This window comes from Platalea leucorodia (genome assembly GCF_965183815.1).
Source record: "Platalea leucorodia genome assembly, chromosome: 2".
In the NCBI taxonomy this organism is placed as follows: Eukaryota; Metazoa; Chordata; class Aves; order Pelecaniformes; family Threskiornithidae; genus Platalea; species Platalea leucorodia.
In genome coordinates this window covers 128,090,054-128,115,374 of record NC_138824.1, presented here as the reverse complement: position 1 = coordinate 128,115,374, position 25,321 = coordinate 128,090,054, and the positions used below count along the sequence as shown (strand labels likewise).

General features: G+C 42.6%; 1 protein-coding gene across 1 annotated transcript in view; it reads right to left on the bottom strand.

The window, feature by feature from the left end:
- The window catches only part of CFAP91 (cilia and flagella associated protein 91), a gene marked incomplete at its 3' end in the record, with an annotated part of 28,354 nt that extends 11,015 nt beyond the window's left edge, over positions 1-17,339 (bottom strand). Inside the window, 12 exon segments of the mRNA XM_082334790.1 lie at positions 291-362; positions 3,635-3,751; positions 9,858-10,000; positions 10,113-10,295; positions 10,555-10,712; positions 11,055-11,232; positions 11,939-12,120; positions 13,032-13,088; positions 14,361-14,444; positions 15,142-15,191; positions 15,195-15,246; positions 17,182-17,339. Coding sequence (XP_082190916.1) covers positions 291-362; positions 3,635-3,751; positions 9,858-10,000; positions 10,113-10,295; positions 10,555-10,712; positions 11,055-11,232; positions 11,939-12,120; positions 13,032-13,088; positions 14,361-14,444; positions 15,142-15,191; positions 15,195-15,246; positions 17,182-17,327 — 1,422 coding nt within the window. The 5' untranslated portion in view covers positions 17,328-17,339.
- Positions 17,340-25,321: the final 7,982 nt, after the last annotated feature.

Sequence of the window (25,321 nt, the reverse complement as noted above, 5' to 3'; positions counted from 1 at the left end):
TTTGCCATTTGAGTAATTCTGCTATGAAGCATCTAATTAAACAGCTGAGTGTAGGGGATGGCAGGAACAGGGAGACACTCACAGACGTGTAGGAACCTGGAAGTTCCTGTAAGAAATTTGGGCTGGAGAGCAAAGACTTCAGCCCTGAAGGACTCCATATAATGTACAGGAGGATATGCTGCAGAAGCCCTATTACCCCTGGTTAGCGCTGTGGAAGAAAGACTGCAAACACACTTTCAATCATTCCCACCATCACTCTGAAGAGAGACATAAACAAAGACACAGAATACCATGTTCTGACTAGCCCTGCCGCGGAGCAGCTTCTGCAGACAGATCACTGCCAGTTCTGTTCCCTCTTCCTCCTGCCGAAACACAACAAATATCCATACAATAATGAGTTATTCTTTGGAGACTGAGATTTCTATAGATTATCCATCTAAGTATCAAAAAGTCTAACTCATATCCCGCTTTTTCTCAGTTGTTTCTGAACACCGTTCTTCTAATTTCTAGGGAAAGGACGGTGAGTCAGAATAGCACGTACTTTGATGGTTTACAAGAGATGGGGGAGAAAGGCTGTATAATTAGATTCTATTTGAGATTTTAGAGGGTCTTTAGAGACGAGTATTTAATGATAAGGAGATGCTGATGGAGAAAATTACTGTATGCATTAGAAGTACTATTTGTAGCTTGACTGAATCCGAGTTTGTAAAGTGAGCGTCAGCTACATTAATTTAACAGGTCAAGACACTAAGGGGATAGAATTATTATTGAAGGAGGTGCAAGAGAGCTGTTTTAACCATAAATAAAGGGATTAAATTAAAAGGGAACATATACAATTTTTCTTTTGATATTTATTCCAGTGGTGACCTTTATCAGAGTAACTCAGTAAATTTAAGACTCAGAAAGTGATAGTTTGGAAGTAAAATTAATTACATTATATTGTGATTTGTCTCTTTGAGAACTCTACTGGCCAAGCATTGTGTGACCGATACCAACTTGGAAGAATGATGGAGCATAGTGGGAACGTGACCGGGGTGGGGGGGGGGGAAGCTTATTTTAAATAGAGGAAGCACAGCTGGCAGCATTTTTTCTTTCTGAGGGGTCTTCTAGTCTGGAGTTGACAGTAGCAGAAGGAAGAAGCCCATTGGGTGCCTGGGAAAGATAAAAAGAAATCTAAAAATTGCAAGGAAGTTTTTTTTAATAAAGAGCCTATGAGGTCTGCATTGAAATGTGGTATTTTAGAAGTGCCGGAAAAACAGGGAAGAGCGTGGGATGAGAGAAGTGGTGTGGGCTTGAATCTTAGTATCTGTTTTTTCTTAGGTGTTGAAGATTAAGTTTTCCAAAAGCAAAAGGAAGCATTCCTGCCTTTCCACATCACCACCCAGGAGGAGCAAAGCAGAACTAGCCAAAGGATGGCCTTATGATTTGGTATGTTCTTTTTCTCTGGAAAGAAGGGTTGAATTTCCAGTCCAATTAGAGAGCTAAACTGTACCCTATCACCTGGCTACAGTGCGAAAGCCCTTCAGGACAGAGTTTTGGAAATGGAGATGGCACATATACTGGACAGGGAAGCCGAACAGCTTGGTTTGATGCCAACTAAGATTTGGTTTAAATTTTTGTGGGATGCATTTTTCTGTACTTCTGTTGTTCGGTGTTGCAAATGATGCCTTAGCAAGGGTAATCATCAACAACTCCATCTGCCTGCGACAGACCAGCAGGAAAGAATGAGGGGAGATGGAAAGCCTATCATGCCCTGCGGGGAAAAAAAGAAAAGGAATGAAGGATATAGAAGGATCTAGGAGCAGGCTGAAAACTAGAGGGGGCTGGGAGAAAGTGATAAACCAGTGAAGGAATTCAGAGGCGCTCTGTGAGCTTGTTGTGGCTAGTAAGTGCATGAGAAATGACGGGCTGAGAGGAGTTGAGGAGGCCTGCAGTAGTGCCTCCGTTCTCTCCGCTTTCTTTTATATCCCTTGTGGTCCACGTCACCCGCCTGTCACTCTGGCAGGCTTTCCTTTTGAGATCCTCAACTCCAGCGGGAAGAGGCTGGTGCACTTAGCAGTTGGTACTTGTATCTGTGTATGGCAGGAAGAGAAGCATGAACAACAGAGGAGAGCCTTGCTTTCAGCGCTCCTCGCAGCCAGCTGGTAGGAGAAACCTTATGTGGATTCTGCAAGGCAGGAGAGGTTAGTGCTGCTCTTCAGTGGTTGAAGTGGCCTGATTTTGCAGATGGAGCTTCACTGGAGAGCTCCACTCTTTTATGTGTTCACATATAAAGATACTTGGAAAATAAACCAAATGTTGACAGAATTCACTTAGGTAGAATCCTATTGTATTGGAACTCTTTAAAAAAAACCTATAATCTGTAAACACGTGCACTGGGGGAATAAATCTTTCTGATTTCTTTCCATATTACCTGGAAGTACTTAAAAATCTGCTAAAATGGTAAATCTAAATAGTGTACATCTACCACTGCAATACAATATCTAATACCTAGAGGTTAGTAAAGCTGTGGAAAGCTCTTCCCAAGGAGATATTCTTGTTTCAGTCATCTTAAAATAGACTTTATAAAACATAGGACATCATACTGCACAAAGGAAGACAGCATGGATGATCTAAAAAGACTTTCTCACTTTCATGGTTGTGTGACTCCCTTAATTTCACAAGTTTAAATGGTAATTGTGTCTGATTCTTACTATATCATGAAAATGTTGTTAATAAGCAGACAAAGCAACCCACTGGGGCAGCTACCTCTTAAGTATGTTACTTCAAGAAAGGAAAAGAAGTTGCAGCTCCCCTAAAAGGTTGTTTTTTCCTACAGCATATCACATCCCCCATGACACATCATTACTGCTATTTCAGTCTCTGCAGAAGAATCATTTTCTGTGAACTGGAGCATGCTCATCAAAGACTGCATCCTGCATGATGACAAGAGCTTCACTCCAGCAAATTAATGAAGTGCATGCTCAGTGCTACGCACCCAAAGTCTCACAGACTAGATATCAGGAAGAAATTTTTTACAATGAGGGTGGTGAAACACTGGAAGGGGTTGCCCAGAGAGGTGGGAGATGCCCCATCCTTGGAAACATTCAAGGCCAGGCTGGATGGGGCTCTGAGCAACCTGATCTGGTTGTAGGTGTCCCTGCCCACTGCAGGGGGGTTGGACTGGATGGCCTTTAAAGGTCCCTTCCATCCCAAAGCATTCTGTGATTCTGTGACTTCAATGGGACTAAACTTAATTGCTCTGCTGGATTGTGATAGTGTTGTCGGATCAGAAGGTTGGAAGACACTGAATAATAATAATAATAATAACAACAACAACAATAATAATATGATTCTGCCTTTTTGTTCCCCAAGAACAAGGGAATAACATGTCTACTAATTTACGTCTTTATAAAATAAAGTTTAGTTAAGGATTTGGCCAACAGATATTGTAAAAGATTTTAAATTCTTCAGCTTCATCTTTATAGAATAAAGAGATGAGAGTCTTAAGAAATAGTGATGGCTATTTCTAACATGAATACACACAAAAAAAGATAAAGCTCACTTCTTTCCTTCTCTGGGAATTCCTTTAACTACCGTGTAGGAAACAATCTGGGATCAACAGAGAAAAAAGTGCTAAACCCAGCCCACTTACAATTGATGGTTTTTCCAGGATTGGAGTGGGTGGCCGGGGAACAGGCTTTTCTACTTTTTCAAGGAAACGGAGGGGCTTCTTCGGCTCCTTGACTTTATTCTTCTTCTCCAGTAGTGCCTGGAATAGACATACAATTTAATCAGAGCTGGGCTAGATAGAACAACACAATAAGGCCAGTCCTCTAGATGCTGACCGTTGCTGCTCACGCTGACTACAGGGAGCTGAAGGTATTTTGCACTTTGCAGGCTTGTGGCTTCTATTTCTTACTGCACATCAACTGAAAAACTGAATATGGTCAGTAGATAAGGCTGTTAGCTGGTCAGAAGATACTGATGCGAACTTCAAAACCATATGTAGGAAGGAAGTGAGAGTTATTTTACTATATTTACAAGTAAGTTATCAGCAATTGCATAGGGCGAGTCACCTAAAATTAATCTAAAATTGCTATGAACTTAATCTCTAATATAATACATTCTCAAGTGAAAGCATATTTCAGATTTATTTTTTTTCATTTTAAAATAGGAATCTCATTGAACCAATTAAACACTGACCCATATGCAAGCAGAGGCAGTTGTGTGTGTTACTTTCCTTATGCAATGACAAAAACATTAATTATTTTCCTATAAGATAGAGGTAAGATTCTTTCAAAACATGAAAAATGGATAGGAATATCACAATTTAATTAGTTTACATATCACTACAGAATAGTTATAACTCTTTGCCTTTAACTATAGGTATAATGCTTGTTACTGCGGGTTAGAAATGTTATGCGGTCAGGAGATTTTATGAAGGAGGTCACTTGAGTGAATTGTCACTGTTCTGTGGCCCTTCCTCAGTGAAATGTCTTTGTCCTGTTACTGTGCAGGGCTGAACCGAATGACCCAGGACCCCTTCCTTGCAAAATGTGTTTTGAAACGCTTCTCTGCTCATCTGCAACTGCCCAGCAGCCCAGGGGCATCCGCAGCAACTGTACCAGTAGACTAAGGGAGAAAGGGAAACTAACTTGCCTGAGAACTTCCTTCTACCAAGAAAATCCACGAGCCCATTAAGAGTGGGTTTTCTCTTGCTCGCAGATGTTTGGTGGCAGATGCCAAACCTTGTCAGCCAAAGTCAGACTAGGAGTGGGAACGCACCACAGCCTTCACTCTTTCAAGACGTTTTCAAACTGTTTAGAGAGCCAAAGTCCTCCCAACTTCCCATCGCAAGCTACTTAGAACAAGATATTCAGATAATCATTTCCAACTGCATGGCAATGTTTGCCTGCTGTAGGACATCAGACTTCAGCTTGCAAAGAAAAGGAAAGAGAGTATGCACATTTAAAGCTCCTTCAAAATTATAATCCTACTACTGTATGGGTTGGATCTGTAGTCTTTATTACTGAAAAAACACACATATTCCAGCAAGGAAAAGTGTGCCTTTTTCTTTTCTCGCTCTCTCTCTTTCAAATGTTCAAGTACAGTATTTCACTAGGGAGGGAAACCAAAGAAAAACTTAAGAAAAAAATCCCATGCTGAATTTCTCTCTCCAGTAGCAGGAAATTGATGGCACTTGCACGGAATTTAATCGTGAAATTAATGAAGTTTTGAAACTCCAATGGTCATTGTACAAAACTTTTCTTGCATATTGGATCTGACCTTTCAGGTCAGGATAAATAATTGCTCCAGAAAAGGAGAGAGGTTTCTAGGTAGACGGGATAAAATGCTTTATTATTGAAAACTTCTGAAATGGACCATGTTAATAATGCAAGAATCAAGGCCTATGAACTGCTTATAAGCCACGTGAAATGGTTATAGCTCAAAAATGCTGAGAGATTTTCCGAACTGTTTCTTGTATTTGATGACCTTAGAGCTCTCTGGCATGAAGATTATAACAGTGCTTGCTATGATTTATAAGGTGTTTTGCATGATGGGGGGCAGGGGGTTGAAAGAAAAAAGCTGCGGTAATTGTGACTCTTTTGAAAACAATGGCTCCTATGTTTATTAGTGCAATGTTGCATTCATAAGAATTTTTCTAATAAAAACCTTAGCCTCCAAAAATATTTCTTGCCAACCAGAATAACAACTTTTAAAGACAGAAAAATCTACGAGCACTTCTGACAAGAGGGAATTCTTATTAGAGTAGATTTGAGAAATACTGCAATTCCCAGAAGTGGTTTTACGTTTTCATGTCAGCACAGTCTAGTGCCTGCTTTGCTATCCTTACTAAGTCAAAAATGCTTACCATTTGCTTTCTCTAATCTGAGGTTTTAAGTTATTTTAAGACTTTAATGTAAGAAAAGAAAAAGAAAATATGTTTTTTGCATTAACTGGTTCTGCTTAACTTAACAAGTTACCGTTTTTTGAAATAGGGAGACCAGGGCCCAAGAATCGCTGTAAAATACTTTCTTTAAGAACAAAAAAGTGCTAAATTTCTGAACAACATACTTCAAATGTTACTGCCTACATATCACACTCTAATTTTTCTGAGAGCGACTACGTTACTTCTTTCAGGTAGTAAGTTCAGAGTCATGGTATGATCTGGTTGGATTGGACAGTGAAGGACCACCCAGTTCATCTCCTTTTCATTTGCCTGGAAAATGCAGTGAACGCCAAATGGCACCCATGCTTTTGGCCATACGCTTTAGCTTCTTTGTGAGCTTCTGATAGAAGCAGAACTCTTGATAGGATAGTGGCGTGAGAAACAACTCTTCATTCACAGAAATCATTCTTTAGATTCCTTCCTTATCTTCTCTGTGATCCTCTCCTTTTCACAAGACACTAGGTATATTTTATTTTCATGTACAGCACAGGGTATACAGTCCTGTTTCTCTTTCTTCCTTTTTGCCCACGAATGAAGAAGGTGAGATCATCAAGGACGGACTGACTACCTGCTTTGCAGTGCAGCATGGCTGCTGCATCTTGGCTGATCAAGACTGACATAATAGCTCTTAGAGCTTGTCTGAGCATGAGCCAACTAACACTGTGTTGGAGATCTGTTCTTGATGAAATAACTGCTTGAACAGGTTTTCCTATGCTTTGAAGTTGGCAGAGATTTTCTCCAGAGACATTCTTGGCCCCCTACTTCTCCACCTCCTTCCAGCAACCGGATAAAGGAAAACAGACGTGATGAGAGTTGCACTTAATGCTGAGGTGAGAGATTCTTTGTTCTGACATCATCTTGATCCAGCACTTTGAAACTACCTGACACTTCACCCCTCTTGAGCCACCAGAGCATACAGGGTCAGCCTAAAGTCGTGCATTGTTCTGCACTGGGATTTCTTCTAGCAGCTCCTCCGTTCCTTGGTGTATTCAGTTACCTAGTTGCATTTCTTTCCTATAGTAATTAGCTATATCAGTCTGCTGTCTCCTTAATGCCCTGGATTTTCACACAAGGCTGTCTATATAATTGCTCACTTACATTCCTTAAAGCACTTTCATCTGCGCTGGCTAGGAACTAGCTTTCCTTGTCCTTTTACAGATCTGGCTTAAGATACAGATCATTGTTTTTACTGTAAATCCTGGGTCACTCCTGTTTCTGCCATGTTCTCTTGTTTTAGAGAATTATTCAAAGAATACTGAGCGTACATAATACTCCTGCAAAAGGTTTCAGGATGCTCCTCAAAAAGTCTGCTTCTAAAATCACTTCTTTTTGGCTTAGTTTCAAGTCTGGAAGAAGCTGTTCTTATTCTCAAGAGGAAACGGATCCTTGTTGTAGTTCCTTGAATAATTGCTTGTCCCTTCTTACAAGCTTTAAGCTTAGGAAAACCCTCAATATGGCAAACCAAGAGGAACATAATGAGGAGGACTAGTCCATCTTGCCACTTGTTTGGCCAGAGAAGCAAGCCTTGGAAACTTCCTTTATTAAAATTAATTACTTCTGAGGCCAAAACCTAGCATTCCTCCTCTATTTGCCACCTCCTTCCACAGATCATCCAGGGAAAATGAAAGAAACTCATTCTAGAGCTAGATCACTGTGTACTCTCTGAATTTTCTAGAATTCTGCTTTATTTCTAAGATTACAGGAGAAAATTTATAGATTAAGTGTGCTAGGACAGCACTGAAAAAAGGCTTTTGAAGAGAAAACTGGTCTAGCTGCTCAGCTATGGAAATAACGCAAGGCGACACAGTGCCCTTCGGAGATGATCCCTAATTGCCTGCTTTAAACCTCTTCCATAGTGTGTGTGAGGGAGGTTGTTGGCAGGATTGGGACTGCTTATGGCAAGTGGTCAGACAGCTGTCCTCTCAAGCTAAATTCTGTTAAGCACTCTGCACCCTTTGCTGCCCTCTTGACAGCTCCAGTAGCTTGTGAGGTGGACCCGTCAGAGAGGCCCTGCTAAGCCAGAACATGCTATAGCCACCAAACTTAAGAAGCAAAAGCCGCTGATGGGAGAAGTGACCGGTAACAGCACCACAGAGCTCAAGTGCTCATCAGGGCAGTAATTTCTTGTTGCTCTGAACAGAAAGTTTGTTTAAATCTAACGGTGGCTGAGGCAGGCTGGGTGTTTCACAGCGTCAGTACTTTCTGCTTGTCTGCACCAACCAGTCTGGTGTCTACTTCTGTATATTTAAAAGCAGCAGTTAAATTTTGCATAGTGGATTTATCATCTTTGCCTGCAAAGGAAATGCTTTGTGATTTTAAAAGAATATACATTTTGCCTTTTTGTGGTGGGGAAATGAGTATTAGTTATTTTAGCCCCTCAGCTGGTATAAATCAATATAGACCAAGTGATCTACATTGATTTAAGAAAGCAAATATGCAGAATTGTCTGCTTTTGTTCTGCATTTCATCTCCCTTTGGCCACCAATTTGTCTTTGAAGAGATTAATTATTGTGTGAGCAGTCAGCATTAGGACATACTTCTCCGTGACTACGGCTTAGACACTCCACTGCAGTATTTCAAACCATGAGTATTTTGAACAAACAATACAATTGCTGTAATTGGAATTCAGCTCTGAAAGCTTGGGCTAACATTCTGCTGCCTATGAGAACCGTGTTACGATCCAGATTATGCAGAGTCACTACTTGAATTTTATGCACAAAGCACCCAAACGCAAACCCCTTCAATAAGGCTGTGTCGTCTTCTCTGAAACCGTAGTGAATTGATGTCCTTAGTTATTGAACAATCCCTGTAGCACTCAAGATTTTCTTTGAAATTTTTCCTTCTGAATAATAATCAGATGCAATTTTTCATCTTTTACAAGATCCAGTGGAATTTAAATTTGAGATAATAGGATTGATTTTTCAGAACAAGATTTCAATTTAAAATTCATTAGTAGAAAGTTACTGTCTGCATTGAGAGTACTATTAAATTACACTAAAACAAGAAAGCTATACACATAATTGCCAATTACGAAATATTTCTTCACTAAATAAAGCATAAGTGAAAGTTGCCAAGCTTTACAAATGAAATTCAATATTTTTCAGAGGTACAGCGGCCAGCCAAGAATATGCCTGATTTTAAAAAAAAAGTAACCCTCAACATCATCACAAGACGGGTATTTAAAAGTACATGTAATTTACAAATATTGTGATTGCAGATGCAAATGAGGCACTTCTTTCCTCAGTGGTTAATTGCATATATGGACACCTCATCTGCATGAACAGTTGTGATAAATTAAGATATGCAAAACACTATTAGCATGTTTGCAAATCAGATGCTGTTGTTAGGGAACAACAGGGATGTGCATCCACCGTTCTGATCTGATCTCATGAGTGGGGTCATTTTAATCATGCTTTGCTGCAGGGGTTTTTACAATATGTACTTAAAATGTACATCTTTAAAAACGTACAGAAATTTTAAAACATGAATCCAAATTTGGTTTATTTAATTATTAGTAGTTTGACAGTGTAACGAGCAGGCTTGCCACTTGTGCATTATAAAAGCAAGGAAGAAATGGGAATGAGCAAATGGCAGGAGAGAATTTCTAACTGACATAATATGTTCTGATTCAAGTGCCTGATCTGTAGGAAGACAGAAGCAGCTATGCTTGTTTTCTATAGGGTTGGAGCAGAAGGACAGATGTCAGGGAGAGAGAGAGTACGGACAGACTGAGTTCCAGAGCAGTACTGGTCATGCCTACAACAGTCTGAATGTCTGATCCATTCTGTCCTTGAAGTTGTCGTACAGAAAATAGGAATTTAGCACAGGAAATTGGGAGAAAGCTTAGACACATGTCTTTCCGATTGCATTTCTGAGCAGTTCAAATCTAAGCGGAACTGACATACTGCTGGATGCAGCTCCATACCTGGTGAACCTGTGCCAGCTCCACCTCTAGCCTTGCTGATCTTTTAATAAAGCCAGTCTTAGTGGTAGTGTACTTAGGTTTCGGTGCTTTAATCTTGACCTGGGTGACAGAATCTGGAAGAGATGCTTCCAGTTCACATAGTCCTAAGAAATACAAGCAGCAATTAAGTAATGGAGTGGTGGGGAGAGAAATTTGAGTTTTGTTAGTATTTTAAGTAAATATCTCATACAACCTAAATCTTCCCAAATGCCTTACCTGCAAAGGTGTTAAGATAGAAGTTTTTTACCACGTAGCATTCAGAATGGTTGTCTGGGAAATAGCCAATTCTTGACAAAGGACCGTATGTTTGCGATGCAAAGTCAGTATACTCTTTGATGATATCTCGTCTCTCCAGCTTCCCCATCACATTCTTCCTCTTAGCTATCATTTTCCTGAGCACTGAAAAGGAAATACAAATGTGAGAAGGTTCCCCATGCAAATAGTTCTAAAAAAGCCGTATCTTTGGAAATTCACAAGAGCTTTTGCTGCTTAATATAAAAACATGACCTGTTTGACCAGAACGAATGCTGGCCATGCATACCTATATTGTGGATGCAACCTGTTTCATCCTGAATAAAGACTGCAACCTTGTGAAAATAGAAATGGCTTGTCTGAGAACAAAGTCTCATACTGCTCTCTCCTTGTCTTTCAAACTTACTCAGTGCACAGTCATGCTGAATCTTTTTTATCTTCTCTTCTTTAGCCTTCTGATGATTTTGCCAGTGGTCATCCAAGCGCTTGGCATCCAGCTCACTCTGATTCTTCTCTCGCCTCCACAGCAGCTTCTTTAAGACTTCCAGTCGAACCTCCTGCAACCTGCAAGGAAAGAAAAGGCCAGGTATGACCTACTGCACTCTGCAGTGTTCTGTGCAGTGCTGTCATCATCAAATCCTACATACCAACTGACTACTTTACACATAGTTCATATTGCATATCTCGTATTTAATTTTTCATTTTAAAAAGTGAGTTTAGCACTGGTGGAAAGTATTGTGGTGGCAGTCTCTTATATTAAATTTAACAAAAATATCCCTTCCCAGAATCTGGGGGTTTTCACAGAAATAAAAGGCTTGTACCCTTCAGTCAATTCCCTAAACCTTCTTGTTCCTTCTCTATTCAGCCAATATTTAAAAGAAATAAAGAGTATAATTGAACTCCTACTTTTCTATTTCCTGTTCTCTAAAGGCCCACTCCTTCCTCTCCATATCATCCATCATTTTCCTCCTCTTTGCAATTTGTGAGGCATTGTCCATGGCTGGAAGAGTTGCTTCCCATGCACGTTTTTCCCGGGCACGTTCAATCATCTCCACCTCGGCTAGTCCTGCTGGTAGCCCCCGACCTTTACAGGGAGAAGAAGCAATAGCTCTTTAGAAGAACGGTGAGTCCAGCAAATAACCACCACCAAAAAGTATGAGAGGGCTGGATGGGCACAAGCCCACGTGTTGAACACAAGCAGAACTGTCAATAGCCAGAAGTAAATACTTCTAAGGCCAGTAAAATTCTACAGTATGAGGAATGGTAGGACCTTCAGTTGCTATAGCTTAGTTGACATTAACACTAGCACTTCATTCCTCTAGTGCAGGCTGCAAAGGAGGAAAAACTTTCCAAGAAGACGCTTTCTGAGAATGAGCACTTTCTTTGGCACGTCCAGTGTCCATCACTAGTGCAGGTGCGACACTGGGAGATTAAGATCATAGGTGTATTATGGGGCAGCGGTGTTCGTACTGTTTTTTTACTGTTTAACTCAGAAAAGCTGAAGAACAGTAGGTAAATGGAAAAACAGCTACTAGTTCATATTTGTAAAGCGTATGTCCTTTTTATATTGAATGATCTCAAAACTCTTTATGAAATGCCCCAGAACAGTGCTATTAAGTCGGTAAATATCATACCTATTTTAGAAATACATACAGTAACGTGCCCCAAAGGAAGGTGACAAAGGGCTGCCAAAGCTGGCAACAGACTCGAAACCTGACATTGAAAAAAAAAGAACCTCCTGCTAGAGAGGGGACATGATTATTAGAATTTATCTTGATTTCACAACTCACCCCAAGTGAGTGTAGCAAGTGTCAGAAGTTCAGGGACTGAGCCACTGGGAACTACATATTCAGGGGAATAGGGATCCGTCTGGGCTTCACCATCCCTGTAGTCTGTCTGCGTGCCCAAAGTTCGTAACTTGGGACCAAAGACCTTGCTGTCTCTTGTAGGTGAATGGACATAGGGCTCTGTCCTAAAAAGAGATGCAAGATGGGAGAACATTTGTCACGTTCATTAAAAAAAAAAAAAAAAAGAAGAAACACAACACTAAGTCAGAGGTAGGATATTCAAATGTGTTTTGTTTTATCTTAACATTGTTCCCATCGATGTTAACTCCATTATCTTTAGTAAAAGCATACTGAGGCTACACTGAGTCCTCTGAAACCTCCCTCCTTAGGTAAGCAATCGAGAAATCTTCTTGTTTCAGCTCTCACAAGTTATTATATGAAAACCTTCCCTAAGTATCCATTATAAAGCATTGCTTTTAATGAGCACAAAAAGTAACTAATGGCTGAGTGTAAAATGAAGTAGGACTGCTTCAGCTTAGCTTACATGTTTGTCTTTCCAACATTTCCAGAACAAAAATTCAATTCTGATGTAAGCATGTGCAACTTCCATTGACTCTACTAGCAACTGAATCTTCTTATGTCCCCTCAAAATTTGATCCCCACTGAAAACCACACTAAACTACTTCATGGATGCTCTACACCACTGAACAGTATTGCAGCTATCACAGAGGTTGTAATAAAATATCAGAAGATTTTCTAACAATATTGCTGTATTGGAGAATCTTCTTTGCATCGGTATCTCTTCTAGGATTCAGAGACACTTAGCATTCTGTTTCAGGCCTCATAATCATAACACACTTGAGGCACATGTCCTTTACCCACAAAGCACTACTTAGATAGATACTGCAAGCAAATCCTGAAACAGTCACTCACCTGTTTCCTCAGGAATTCTCAGTGGTGAACAAACCCTTACCTCTTAAGTTTTTCCTGTTGGCTCATTATGAAGAATATTGGTCACCAGCTAAGTAGGTACCCAACCTTTTTCTGATGAGATATGACCCACTACAACAGTAATTTTCCAGAACTCACTACTTACTTTGCCATTGTGTAAGCAACATTTAGTGGAAGCAGCTTATTAGAAGGGACGAGAGGTCTAAAAAGAGAGAAGGCAGATGTAAGACAACAACCATGAGGATAAAAGGTCATTACAGTTTAGAAAAACTGCGGTCTACTAATTTCGGTGGAGTTACACTGATTTTCCACAACTCAGGTTCTGTAGTTGCATGTTTAAGAATTGTGCCTGAATATTAAAGAATTCTTTTTTAGCTAAGGAGCAACAGAGGAATTTTCACCAGTAGGAGCGAGAGTTAATCTTCTGTCAAAGCAGAAAGTGGAATTGCAAAACAAGACAATAATTAAAAGAAGTTAGTTTTGAGTGCGCTCACAACATTTTGTGTTTCACTAATTAGTTTACTTTTTTCACTTTGAGAGGTTTTTTTTTAATAACTTGAAATCCTGAAATGAATTCCTACAATCAGTTGGTAAGGTAAGCTGGTTTGGACTTATCTAATTTGATTGGGGTTTTTTTTGCAGTATTTTATGCAGTATTTTGAAAGTGATATGGGCTCAACGACATATTATTCCTTCTCAGGCATTCTTATAGTTTGCATATCGCAGTTCACTATCAATTTCCCTTAGCCTTTGAGAGACTTTTAAATCTTAATTTCGTATTGCAGAAGATAACATCATTGTTGTCCTTTTGTTGTTGTTGTTAAAGGAGCCATAAAGAACTTCAATTTATTAAACTTGGCAATTTTTTTTCTATATTATTTGAAGCGGACATATTGGCCAATAGCTGCTGACTATAATAGTGAATGTAATTCAAAGTATCCGTGACTAAGTTGAGAATGTTTGTACGCCAGCTGTTGGCTCAGATCTGGAGTCCGTTGCTGACCTTCAGTGTCATTCTGGAAGGACCAGAGTAGTCCTGCGGTAGAGGACATCATTGATGAAAAGTTCACCAAGGATTCCCTTTGCTCCCTTTCTGCTCTCGGCAGGAACTGGGAGTTAAAAGGTTCCTCAAGAAGGCGCCTTTCCAGGAGTCTGGAGAATGACAATGGCTTTGTGAGCATCTTCTTCCTTTGTGTAGGAGGATCTAGAGCCCAAAGCTTTCTACAAATAATTATTAAGTACAGAATGCCTGGTACATTTGCTTCTATGGTAACACATTACCTGAAAATTCTGGCATAGTGTGAATTTTAAAGGACCTTGTGATTTAAGATTTGGTTACTATTTAGATTTTCTACAGCAGTGATCAAAGAAGCAACAGAAAAAAAAAAAAAAGGCTCTGGCATATATTTACGTGTTCTTTAAACTGCACAAAAGCAAGCTTCTGAACTCTGTTTCAAATCAGTTCATTCCTTACCGTGCAAAATATTTGTAGCGATTCCTTCCACTAACTTCAGGATCTTCATACATAATTTGAGGTATTTGAAGAGAAGGTTGAGCTCTAAAAGCCAAAATACAGGATTCCTTACTATCATTTAAGAAGTACATTCAGAGAAGTTCTGACCTTTTTTTTCTTATGCTTTTTTTTTTCCCTTTTCTTCTAAAGTCCACAAAATCCCCATACTTACACCAGCAATTATATTTTGCTTTTTTCATACTTACATACATAGCAAGACAGTTTGACACTTTATGTGTATTCCCCACTATGTGTGGGCAAGAAATGGTCATTTGCTGCCTTTAATAAAACTTTCTTATGTGCTTGTTATGAAAAGAATTGGCCACTTGTAAATGCTTGACCTTGTAAAGTAAACTACTTTTATTGAGTGGGGGGAGCAACCTCATTTCCTTAAGAGTGAAAAACTTTCCATAACAGAAATTATGTGTAAAGGAGTATGAGGAAAAAAGGGGAACACTACCACTTTCTACCTTTCAAAAATAGCTAAAGAGATTTTGAGCAAATGTGGAAAATTTTAGAATCAGCAATTTCAATTTGAATTCTCCAATAGAGGAGAAAAATTAGGCTGACCGTGTGAATGTTTGAAATTCTGTGCTGGAACAAGCATATCTTTTGTAAGAACATTCTTGCTTCATTTTTTCCCTCATTTTGAATTTAAAGTAGGCAGACTGTTTAAATTTTTCACTATAACATCTTGGAGGGTTTTCTTTATTTTAAAGCTTTGGAAGACCATGAGGTAGACCTCATTAAGGCAGTCAGTGAGAGAATAGGTAGAATTGAGTCCTTTGAAAGCTATACATCAGGATTGCTATTTGATTTCATAACCACTTTATACTCCAGTCTTACTCTGGACAAGATAAGAACCAGAAGTTCTTTAAAAAAAAACAAAAACAAAAAAACCCCAGCCCATGTCATGCCATTAAGGTAAGTCATTTCCTTAACCTATATATATGGCATGTTCTGAAGGTCGTGTTTTTCGTAAGACCATTTTTGGCAACCTGTAAGAATCCTGACCTCAGGTGCATGGGATTGTGGGTGCTGGAGTTGGTTGCTGCTGCCTGATTTTAAATAGAGGCGTATTTACAGAGATATGGTCAACAACACATAACACCGCTCGACAGCTGGGATCGAACAAAGGCTTGCGCACTGAGACCCGTTGTCTTCAAAGACCCCGTCTAAGCCCTGCGAGCTGCGCTGTGGAAGTCGGGGAGCCACAGTATGGCTACCCACTACAGCAAAGCCTACAGAGAGGTGCTTCATTAACCTCCTGTGACATACAATTTACTGCAAAGGTAAGCTTAAAGTCATCTCTTCCCAGTGCTTTCAGTCATATCACATAACAAAAGAGAGGGGAAGGTTTCGAGATGCGGTGCGGTAACCTGAGACACTTGCTCAGCACTAATCAACCTATTATTGTGAAGTTGTGTTTGTAATTCAAATGAGTTAATTGAGCTGATGGCTAGTTCCACTAGCCGACTCTTTACGCATCAGACTGTTGCTCCATCCAGATGGATTTGTGTTTCATTTAGCACAGGTGGGCACTTATTCTTATGATTTAACTTTATTAGCATAAGCTGTTCATCCTATTATGGTATAGTTATAGGCACAATGGGAACGCAGTGAAATAGTCCCTTTTATTCCACAGATCCTGCCTCTTGCATGTCCTTGACTTATATTTGCTGACTTTGCTGAAATAAATGAGCATTTATTCCTGGTAACCTTGCAGAGGCAATGCAACTGCTGAAAAGACAGCTGGGAAATATGCTGTCGTCTGTATCAGCAACACTGTCAATCAGTGCAGGCTGAAACAGAGGGGACGTATATCTCATTTTTTGTTAATTGTAAGACTCTTTGCAAATACATGTTGTTGAAAGGTAAATGAACTTTAAAGCAGCGCAGGCATCAAATAAGTTCTTGTTACAGAATATCAGGCAAGATATAAGAAGCCAGTGAGGTTTTGATGTGCTGAGGACAGTTTGAACTGCTGAAAATAAGAAGAAAAAAAAAAAGGGCTCCAAAATTCTTATTTTATTGTGGAAATGAGAAGAATATGCTTTTGAAACTGAACAAACCCAGGTGTGAAATCCACTGTATCACACTTAAACATCTTTCTTTGAATACTGTCTGGCATGGGGTGGAACTCAATTACCAGCAACCCCAGAGCACGCATCATCTGAAAAGCCCATGGTCTAAAGTTAGCTTGTTAATGCTACCCTCTGAAAACAACTACCTAGGCTGATGCCTGCAGTCTTGACTACAGCTACAAGAGGACTCCAAAAAACGCATGGTGTGGCAAAAGACAGAAACGTTTTTTTAAAATATGTGCTGAATCAGAAGCCCAAATTGTGATGCCAGGAGAAAGTTCAACTAAAACCCCTGCACTAAAAATGTGGTGCCCTGGTTCAGGCCCCATACACCCCTGAATGAGCAGCAAAGGCAATCTAACCAGCTGCACGGGACTAAAAGGAAACAGCTCCCGCTGAAGTAACACACATGAGTCACTGAAGTCTTCATAACTTATCTGATCTATAGGAGATGGAAATAGCCCTCTCCTCTTTCCCGACAACCGCTGCAAAGCAGATAGCACAGGGATGAAGGAATGTGCAACATCCACCCTGTAAGAAACAGATGGGCAACCATACTCCACAACAGCTGCAATCTCTTAATTTCAAGGGAAATGTAAGTAGGAACAAATTGCAGCCATTTCCACTTCAGCGTGCATGGGTTTTTGTTGGTTTTGTTTGTATGTTTGTTTTAAATTATCCAGCCATAGAACACTTACGCAGCAAGCTGCTGAAGAGCCTCCAGGCGCTGCTGAGCCCTCCCTCTCCATCTTCGGTCAATAAATGGAGGGACTGGGTCTTTGCCCTCCAAGCACGGACTGTAGCCCGGGAAACAGATCAAGCTACTAAACATACTCCTGAACATCGGTGCCTTTACCTAGTGTTTGTGTGGACACAAAGAAGAGAGGCAGTGATTTAGCGATTTCAAGTAGTGTTACAGAGATCAGAATTTCAGCTTGCTGTGATTTACAGGACTGCACATTTGGGATGGGGAAAGAAGGCATACATATGCTAATGACGGCAGCTGGTTAGGTGGTACTTCTCAAGATGCGGAGCATACCAGACTAGCAGCAGATGCACAGATATGTCTTCTGGCTGTTTTCCAGTGTCTAAACTTATACTTAAAATCGAAGGGTCTAATGGTTCGTTACATAAAGAAGTCAGTGCGCAGTAACTGTGAATGTGCAGTAACGTGAACTTCTAGCACATTACCCCATGTAACTCCCTCCTATTACGTGTGCTCTAGAAATGAAGTAACATATTCCACTTACAGAGTGAAGTTACATTACTTTATACTGTAACAGTTTTAGCATGTGTTAAAAATATCTCGACAGGATTTAGCACACAAAAATCACATTAAAAATCCACACCCTTCCTTCTAAGCACTAATTTCCCTGGGTAGATCTGCCTTAAATCACCAAGTTTACGGTTGCCAATAAATTTTTGCAATCGTGACTCAAGTATAAGTAATGTCGCTATGTTGGCTTGAGCTTCTGTAAAGCCTGAAGTCAGATTTGAATTGTGGGTCGCCCCTTTCATTTCAGCGGGTGCTAACTCAGACGCATATAGGGTAGCGGTGACATCTCAAGTACACTAACTCACCGGAGTGTAAGAGAGTGTCAGATGATGAAGATCTAGGCAGCCTACTATGAGTAGCTGCTTGCTGTGCATGAGACTGCATTTTTGTTTCATTTCTCTTCAAAGGGAATTCAGCTTTTGAGAGTTTGGAAAACCCTATAATATTATCACAACCCCTGTCCACCCCATTTTGTGATGCTACAGGTTAAGAATTCAAAGTTGTATTGTTTTGAATTGCACATTATGCACTTGCTGATTCATATGCTTAAAACATGTTCTATGCACGTCAGAGTCTGTCACCATACCCATCCACAACGTTACACCTATGACGCGACAACATTAGTGACAGTGCCTGCTTACTTTGTCTGGCCTGAACTGTTAACACAGCCGTATTGTTGCAAGGATCTCTTATGATGACAGGTAATGTTTCCAGCTCCACGTGTATGTCTCTCCACAGAGAGGCAGACAAACACACATTTTTTTCATGTAGATATAAGGAAGAGTCAGATAACGGGGCAAGAGACATCCAGAAACGTTCTTCAAAAAAATGTTTCTTGATTCCATTGTTGGAAAGCTGCTCAGGGATTTTCTCCTCGCTGTACAGCAATGGAGTTTCAGAGTTCAGAATATCTGCCTTGCAGGCTCAGTCAAGCACATAGCTGCAGGAGGACTCTGTTTAAAATCCAATTCATTGTGCAGTTGTACCAAGTCTGTTTTCTTTTGGTGTTCTACCTATATGCAGCCTGTCCAGCCGTCAGTCGCTGCTGTCTAAAGGTGTGACTGCAGCTCCCACAGACGTGCTCTAGCTGGTTTTAAACTAGCTAGGGTGAATACTGATAGCAGGGGAGCAAACGCAGTAGGGAGCTAAGCATGGGCTAACTAGCTAAGGGCTTAGCTAGGAAGTTAAATTGCGCTAACCGAGTATGAAGAATCAGGACGGGTTTGCAATCTTTAGAGGCTGCTTAGCTGTTGCTACCTAGTTCATGTTAAACTAAGTAAGCTACCTTGAGCTGTAGCGTAAGCATACCCCAAGGTAAGCGAGGGGGCACCGTGGAAATAACACACTTTAACAGCTCTGCTTGAACAACAGCCCAACAACTGTCCAGTTCTTTTATTAGATCTTAATAACATATACAATCTATTGTTAACAGCATTTGGAGATATTCTATTAAAAATACTGGCATGCAATTTAGGAAATTACGCAAGACATGAAACGGGGCATTTCTAGGCTGCTGCTACGGAGTCACCCTAGGCCAGCAATCATGGTTACTCCCTGTGTTACGTCTTGTTTTAGATAAAACTGCTTCCTTTGCTTTGTATTTTGCGGTTTTAAGGGAGCAGCTTAGAACTGAGACAGAGTTTCTACCCATGGGTATGCATACACACAGAAACGCAAGGTGCACACGTGAGCTACCTTTGGCCGACACCTACCACTTTATCACCGACAAGCTGAACATGGACATTTGACTTTGAATGGTCCTTCTCACTTGATAGTGTGTACAGAGGGTCTGAAAGATAAGTGAACAAATGGAACTAGTTACATATTTGTCAAATATACACAAGCCAGACTCGATGACCCTTGTGGGTCCCTTCCTTCCAACTCAGGGCATTCTATGAAATCGGCATGAATCGTCAGTCAGGCTCCACCTCCCTCTTTAAAAGTCTGTCCATAAGAGAGTATAAAACAAACTAGGAAAGAAAAAAACCTGAAATGCAGGTCTCCATATTAAAGAAACTCCACCATCACACAAACAAGCCTCCGAGCTGAAATACTACTGTTCTGTGGAACATGCACGTGACTGAAGAAAAATCTACTTTCTCTGCAAGCACTGCCAACTTAAATAGAAAACGAAGAAATGAAACAGCGAAAAGCACGCACAGTGCAATGGTAATCAGTGGAAGTATCATACTGTACATGACGCTTCCCTCTGGGATATCGAGCTAGCCCTGGCTTTCCTCCAGGTCGCAAATGTTTCTCCTCGCTACTGATGGCTCCGTTACTGCTGCCAACCCTAACGCTTTACCCCCGTGAGGCTCTGCCCCGCTGCTGGGGCGGCACCCCCATCGTCCCGGCTCCAAACCTGCCTTCCCCGCCAAGCCACTCGCCCGTCCCTGGGCCAGCTATGGCCCCGCACCTCGTCTTGCACGGCGGCAGGGGGAGGCCCGGGGGCGGCGGGAGGCCTGCTCGGGCAGCCTAACCGCTTCACGACCCGCACACCGTCCCCCCCAGCCCCCAGCACCGGGCCCGGCCGCCCCGGGCCCGGCCGCCCCGCTGGACGCGGCCTCCCTCCCCGCAGCGGGAGTCGGGCCTGGCTGCACCGGTGCCCCCCGCCCCGGGGGCTGCAGGGAGGACGCTGCCCCTCCCGGGCCGGCCCGGTACCGTGGAGGCAGTCGGGGGTCCGGCCGGGAGCGGCGCGGCCCTCCCCGGCGAGCGGGGCCCTCACCCCGCGGCTCATGGCGCCGCCGGCTGCCGTTCCCATGGCGACCGCCGGAGGGCGGAGCCGGGGGCAGGCCACGCCCCCCGCGCCCGTCCGTCCCTGCGGGGGGCGGCGGGGGTTTCCCGCGCCTCTCCCCGGGGGCGGCCGCGGCCCCGGGTTTTCCCGCCCCAACCCCCGTGGCCGGGGGTCGCCTCTCCCCGGCGGGCCCGGCTGCCCGGGGAGCCGCCCGATGGCGGGAAGCTGAGGGGGCCGGGGAGGCCTGCGGGCCCTTCCCCCTGCCCCGCCGCCCCCTCCGGGCGCGCTGCGCGGGGTGGAGGGCAGCCCCGGGGCCAGGCGCCGCGGAGAGCCCGTGTGAGGGGCTGGAGGAGGGCGGGGAGCCACCGACTGCGGGGACGCCGGGCCCGGGTATTTTGCTTTTCAGCAGCTCTTGCTCGAGTTATTTTACGTGATGCTCACCGCTTCCCCTGCACCCTCACTTAGTGCTTAAGGAAACCGGTTTAGCAATGACAGCGGGGTCTGGATTCAAGCCTGGGTATTCTCATTCCTGGCTCTGTTCCTGCTTAGGACTTTTGCTGCCATAAAGTGGTAAAAATAGGCTTGGTATCTACCTCCCAGAGGGGCGGCAGGTATTTTTGCATTTGTGAAGCATCCGGGGAGACCTGCACAAAACATTACAAATAAATATGACGCTGTGGATGGGATGCGTTGCTGTTTTGGCAAGGCGGTGGCCATCACCTTCTGTGGGGACCAACGTTGGAAGCCTCTTCACGCTGTTAAAGAGGAAGGGCCGATGCTTTTGTCAGCCTACGGGGATCTGGAAGCCATGCTGTCGAGACCTTTGGAATAGGACATAAAAAGCAGCGGAATTGCGAACGGGCCCTCTCCTCTGCCTATAATCTTGAAGCAGGTCCCTCGTGTTAGTTATGTTCTGTTTAAAACCGTGTGTATCAAAGAATTGTTCACAGCTTGCCACGTCTGACAAAAATTTGGCCCCTCAGTGCTTCATCACAGGAGAGCGGCGTTAGGACTGTGGTTGCCAATTCCTTGGCTCTGCCAATTTACACGTAGACATTTAATTCAACTTTGAATGCTGGTTTGCTTTCCTAAAGGCCCGTCACTTATTTGAAGCAATTTCTTTCTTAGGGTAGTTGATCAAAATGGGTTGATTGAAGACTTGGATGTGGGTCTGAACTAAGCAATGCTGTCACAGCTCTGTTGCTGACTGACATCTGGAGGATGCTACTTTCCACGATGGATTGATCCTAAAGATCAATCCCTAAGATATCCCTAAAGATACCCAGCAGGCTGTAAAGGCCCCCATTTTACTAAAGAGCTTTACAAAGTGATCCCTTATAATTACTGACAGGGGCAGCGAAGGTCACTTGTTAATAGAGTTGCCCAGCATTTCTCATGACCAAGTTCGGTTTGCCTTTTTTATATCTCATTTCATTGGAACTTCATAATTTCCATGGTGAAATTTTCCATGCTGGACATCTGCCTTGAGGTAACGAGGTGTGTAAACTGTATGTTCGCCAAAAAATTATTGTCAGCTCCACCCTCTCATGTTTTTCCACTTTAAGGTTTTCAGAGATGACTGGATACAGGTGGCCTGGACTTCTGTTTTTCTGATGAGGAAAGGAACCAGATGGAAACCAGGTAGAAAAGGAGCAATGGAACAGTTATGCGATTTCGTGACGGAGTACAACAAAATGCCAGGGCATAGCCTAACAGATGAGTACTCTCTGGAGTTGTGGAAGATCAAAAAGGTGCAGTCCCACTATTAACTTTAACCGTGTTAAACTCGACTAAATGTAAGATGTTTCCACCTTCTTTGTTCACCTCGAGCTGCCTGGCCCCACTGCTTCTGATCTGTTGGTGTTGGCAGCTGAAAGACTATGTGAGGAACCAGCTCAGGAGACTCGTGGCTGAAAAGTAACCTGTCAGAAAATAAAAGTTTACAGGTCACCGCATAGCTGCCTGAAGACGAGTACTCGCTCACGGGAGGTGACAGGTATATGTGGCTGAGCTAAAAAGCTCAAGGTTCAGGTTCCTGGAGCTTGCTTAGATTAGATTAGCAGGTGTGTGTGTGAAATACTGGCTTATTTTTAACTAACATTTCTGAGAAGTCTCTGTGAATTACAGATGTGGACAGTGAACAGCCTTACAAGTGTTGAAAAGATGTGTTGATTATTACTGTCTTGAATGTTCTTTGCCTGCAGTCTTCATATTCCTGTGGACCTGCAGCTGGAGTGAAACCTGGCCAGGGCCCCTGGCACGCTGGTGTGTGCTGTGGCGTACACTGAAATGGCAAAGTGGTGAGGTTTGGTCTGAATTGGTCTTTTTTTTTTTTTTTTTTTTAATGCAGATCAGCCATTTCCAAAGAAAAAGATCCCAAAACACAAAAGGCTCTGGTTTGATCCCAGGCAGTAAACTCTGGCAACCTTGCCTCTGACTAGCACTTTGGAAAAGGGACTCAGAGCTTATCTGGCAGATCCGTCTGTCCGTGTCAAGGACGCATCCTGTCGCTCTGGTGAAAGTGAGCTGAAGGCAACTAAACTGCAAGCAATCGCAAAAGATTCCTGTTTCTTAGCTACAGTTTTCAAAGAACTTCACTGATGGGCTTTCTCCTCAGAGCTGCGGGCCATAGCATGATTTTTTGGGTTGGGGTGGGTGGTTTTTTTTCAGTAATAGCTTTTCCAGAACACGACTGTGGAGCTGAGCTGGGGTGCTGTCTATCTGATGATTTTTTTTTACAGCCACTTGGCTCTTGAGGGGACACCAGGTGCTCAGATGTATGAGGAAACTGTCCACACCCTTTGTGAGTTACTGTGCAGTGACTAAGTGCACTAACTCCGTGCCAACGCTGAGCATGTTGCAAGACTGTGGTAAAGTGCACTGGTTTAGCTGCCTGTGAAAGAGGCTGAGCCAAATGCATTTTACCTCAGGTTAACCTTGAGATAAGATGGTGTAATTTACTGCAAGATGAATTACTGCTATTCTCTTGGTGGACTTGTTATGCTGTGATGACTCGCTGATGTGTTTGAACTGTAAAATCAAAGAGAAGTGGAAAATTTAGACAAGGAGGGTGGGATTAGGCATTAGTTGAGAGCGGGATAGTAGCTGGACAAAGAGAAGATGGATTGGACGTGAAAGTGTGGTTTTAGAGGAGAAACTTCGCTGGCTGAGCAAAGAAAAATTAGTAGGAGAGTGGGGTGGTAGAGAACCAGTGTGCAGGGGGAGGAGGCCGAGACAGGGTGAGCAGCACTGAAGTGAAAATGGGCAAGAAAATGGGAGACCTAGATGAGGAGCTGGAAAAGTCGGGAAGGGTGTGGACAGGCAGGACGGGGGTGGGTGGGAAGGCAACGAAGTTGAGCTAAACAGATGATGAGTCTCTCTCCTCTGTCCTCCTTCTGTCCTCCAGAGCCTGGGAGGGAACTGGGTTTCTTGAATGTGACTTTTCCCCTGCAATCCCTGAGGATCTGTGAAACCCCTGGCAAGATGTCATCCATCTGGCTTTAAGCTTAAATTATGTAGATGGTCCCCTTCTGCTCTCTGTTTGTTAGCAGTTGTTAAATGACAGCACTGTTGTGGTGCTGGGTGCCTGTGATCTAAAAAAATCTAAGTTACAGGCAACAAAGTTCTAGCATTAAAAGCACTGTTGAAGCTTTGATGGCAGGAAATGCCAAAATTAAAATTAGTTGCCGTTAGCGTGCCATTTCCCATTCTTGCCACAGGATGTCAGAATTTCTCCATGTATGGTCCATCCCAGTCTCTAACCTGGGTGGTGCCAGTTCACCACTTCTATTAAATGTGACATGATATAAAATGAATTTGACCCTTGGACCCATCCAAGGTAAGCCCTAATTTCCATTCCCTGTCCGATCACCGCATGGTTTACTAACTGTGTATAATAAACACCTCTTTGCAGATGGGTGATCCAGAAGGAGCAGGAAAGCAGCAGCACGAGGCTGCAGTCAATGTGGTTGCTAGGTTTTTACTCCAGGAGAAGGGGGCCTTCCTCCCAGCCCACCCGAAGAGATGGTGAAGGAGAGTGAGGAGAAGACGAGGAGGAGGAGGAAGACGTGGTCACTATTCCCAGCAGGAAGCAGAGGTAAGTCTCAAAAAGATGTGAGAAGACAGATGCTGTGAAATCTGATGTTTTGTGGAGCTAGGCCTTGCCTCTCTGCTGGCTGTTGGCTACAGTAAGGCATTAATATCCATTGTGGAATACCGCACTTGAAACTTGTGACATCTTTCGTAAAAATGGCCTTGGAGTACCGATTATGGTAAATGGAGCTTTGCCAAGGTGAAGTCTTTGGTTTCTTTATGCTGTTTTTACTGAGCGCTCTGCTAAGACAGGCCTATCTCGAGATACCATTACTGAAACGGAAAAAACAGACAGAAGTCTTTATAGGAGACCTGTTCTCTCTTGCTTTTCTTTTCTTAGTATGACTGTTGGCACATTTCCTGTACTAAAAGCAATCAACAGATGAGAAAAGTAAAGAAAATGAAGTAGGAGTACTTTGTGATCACAGTTAAAGGATTCACTTCAAAGCCCGCTGCAAGACTTCTGTAATGGTTTTGATTAGCACTTTAGAAAAAAAAAAAGGGGGGGAAGGTGGAATTAAGGACTTTTTCAGCCCATGGTTCAGGGAAGTCCAATTTGTGACAAAATCCCAAGGTTACCAATAGTTCAGGCATCCGCTGAAGGACATTCATTTACTTAATTTCACTTGGATGAGCTTTGGATGAGATTCTTAATGAACAGGGATGATGTGGATGATTTGCTGGGCTCAAGTCAGGAATGTTCTTGTCTCACCTCAGTAGGAAAAGGATCTTGGAT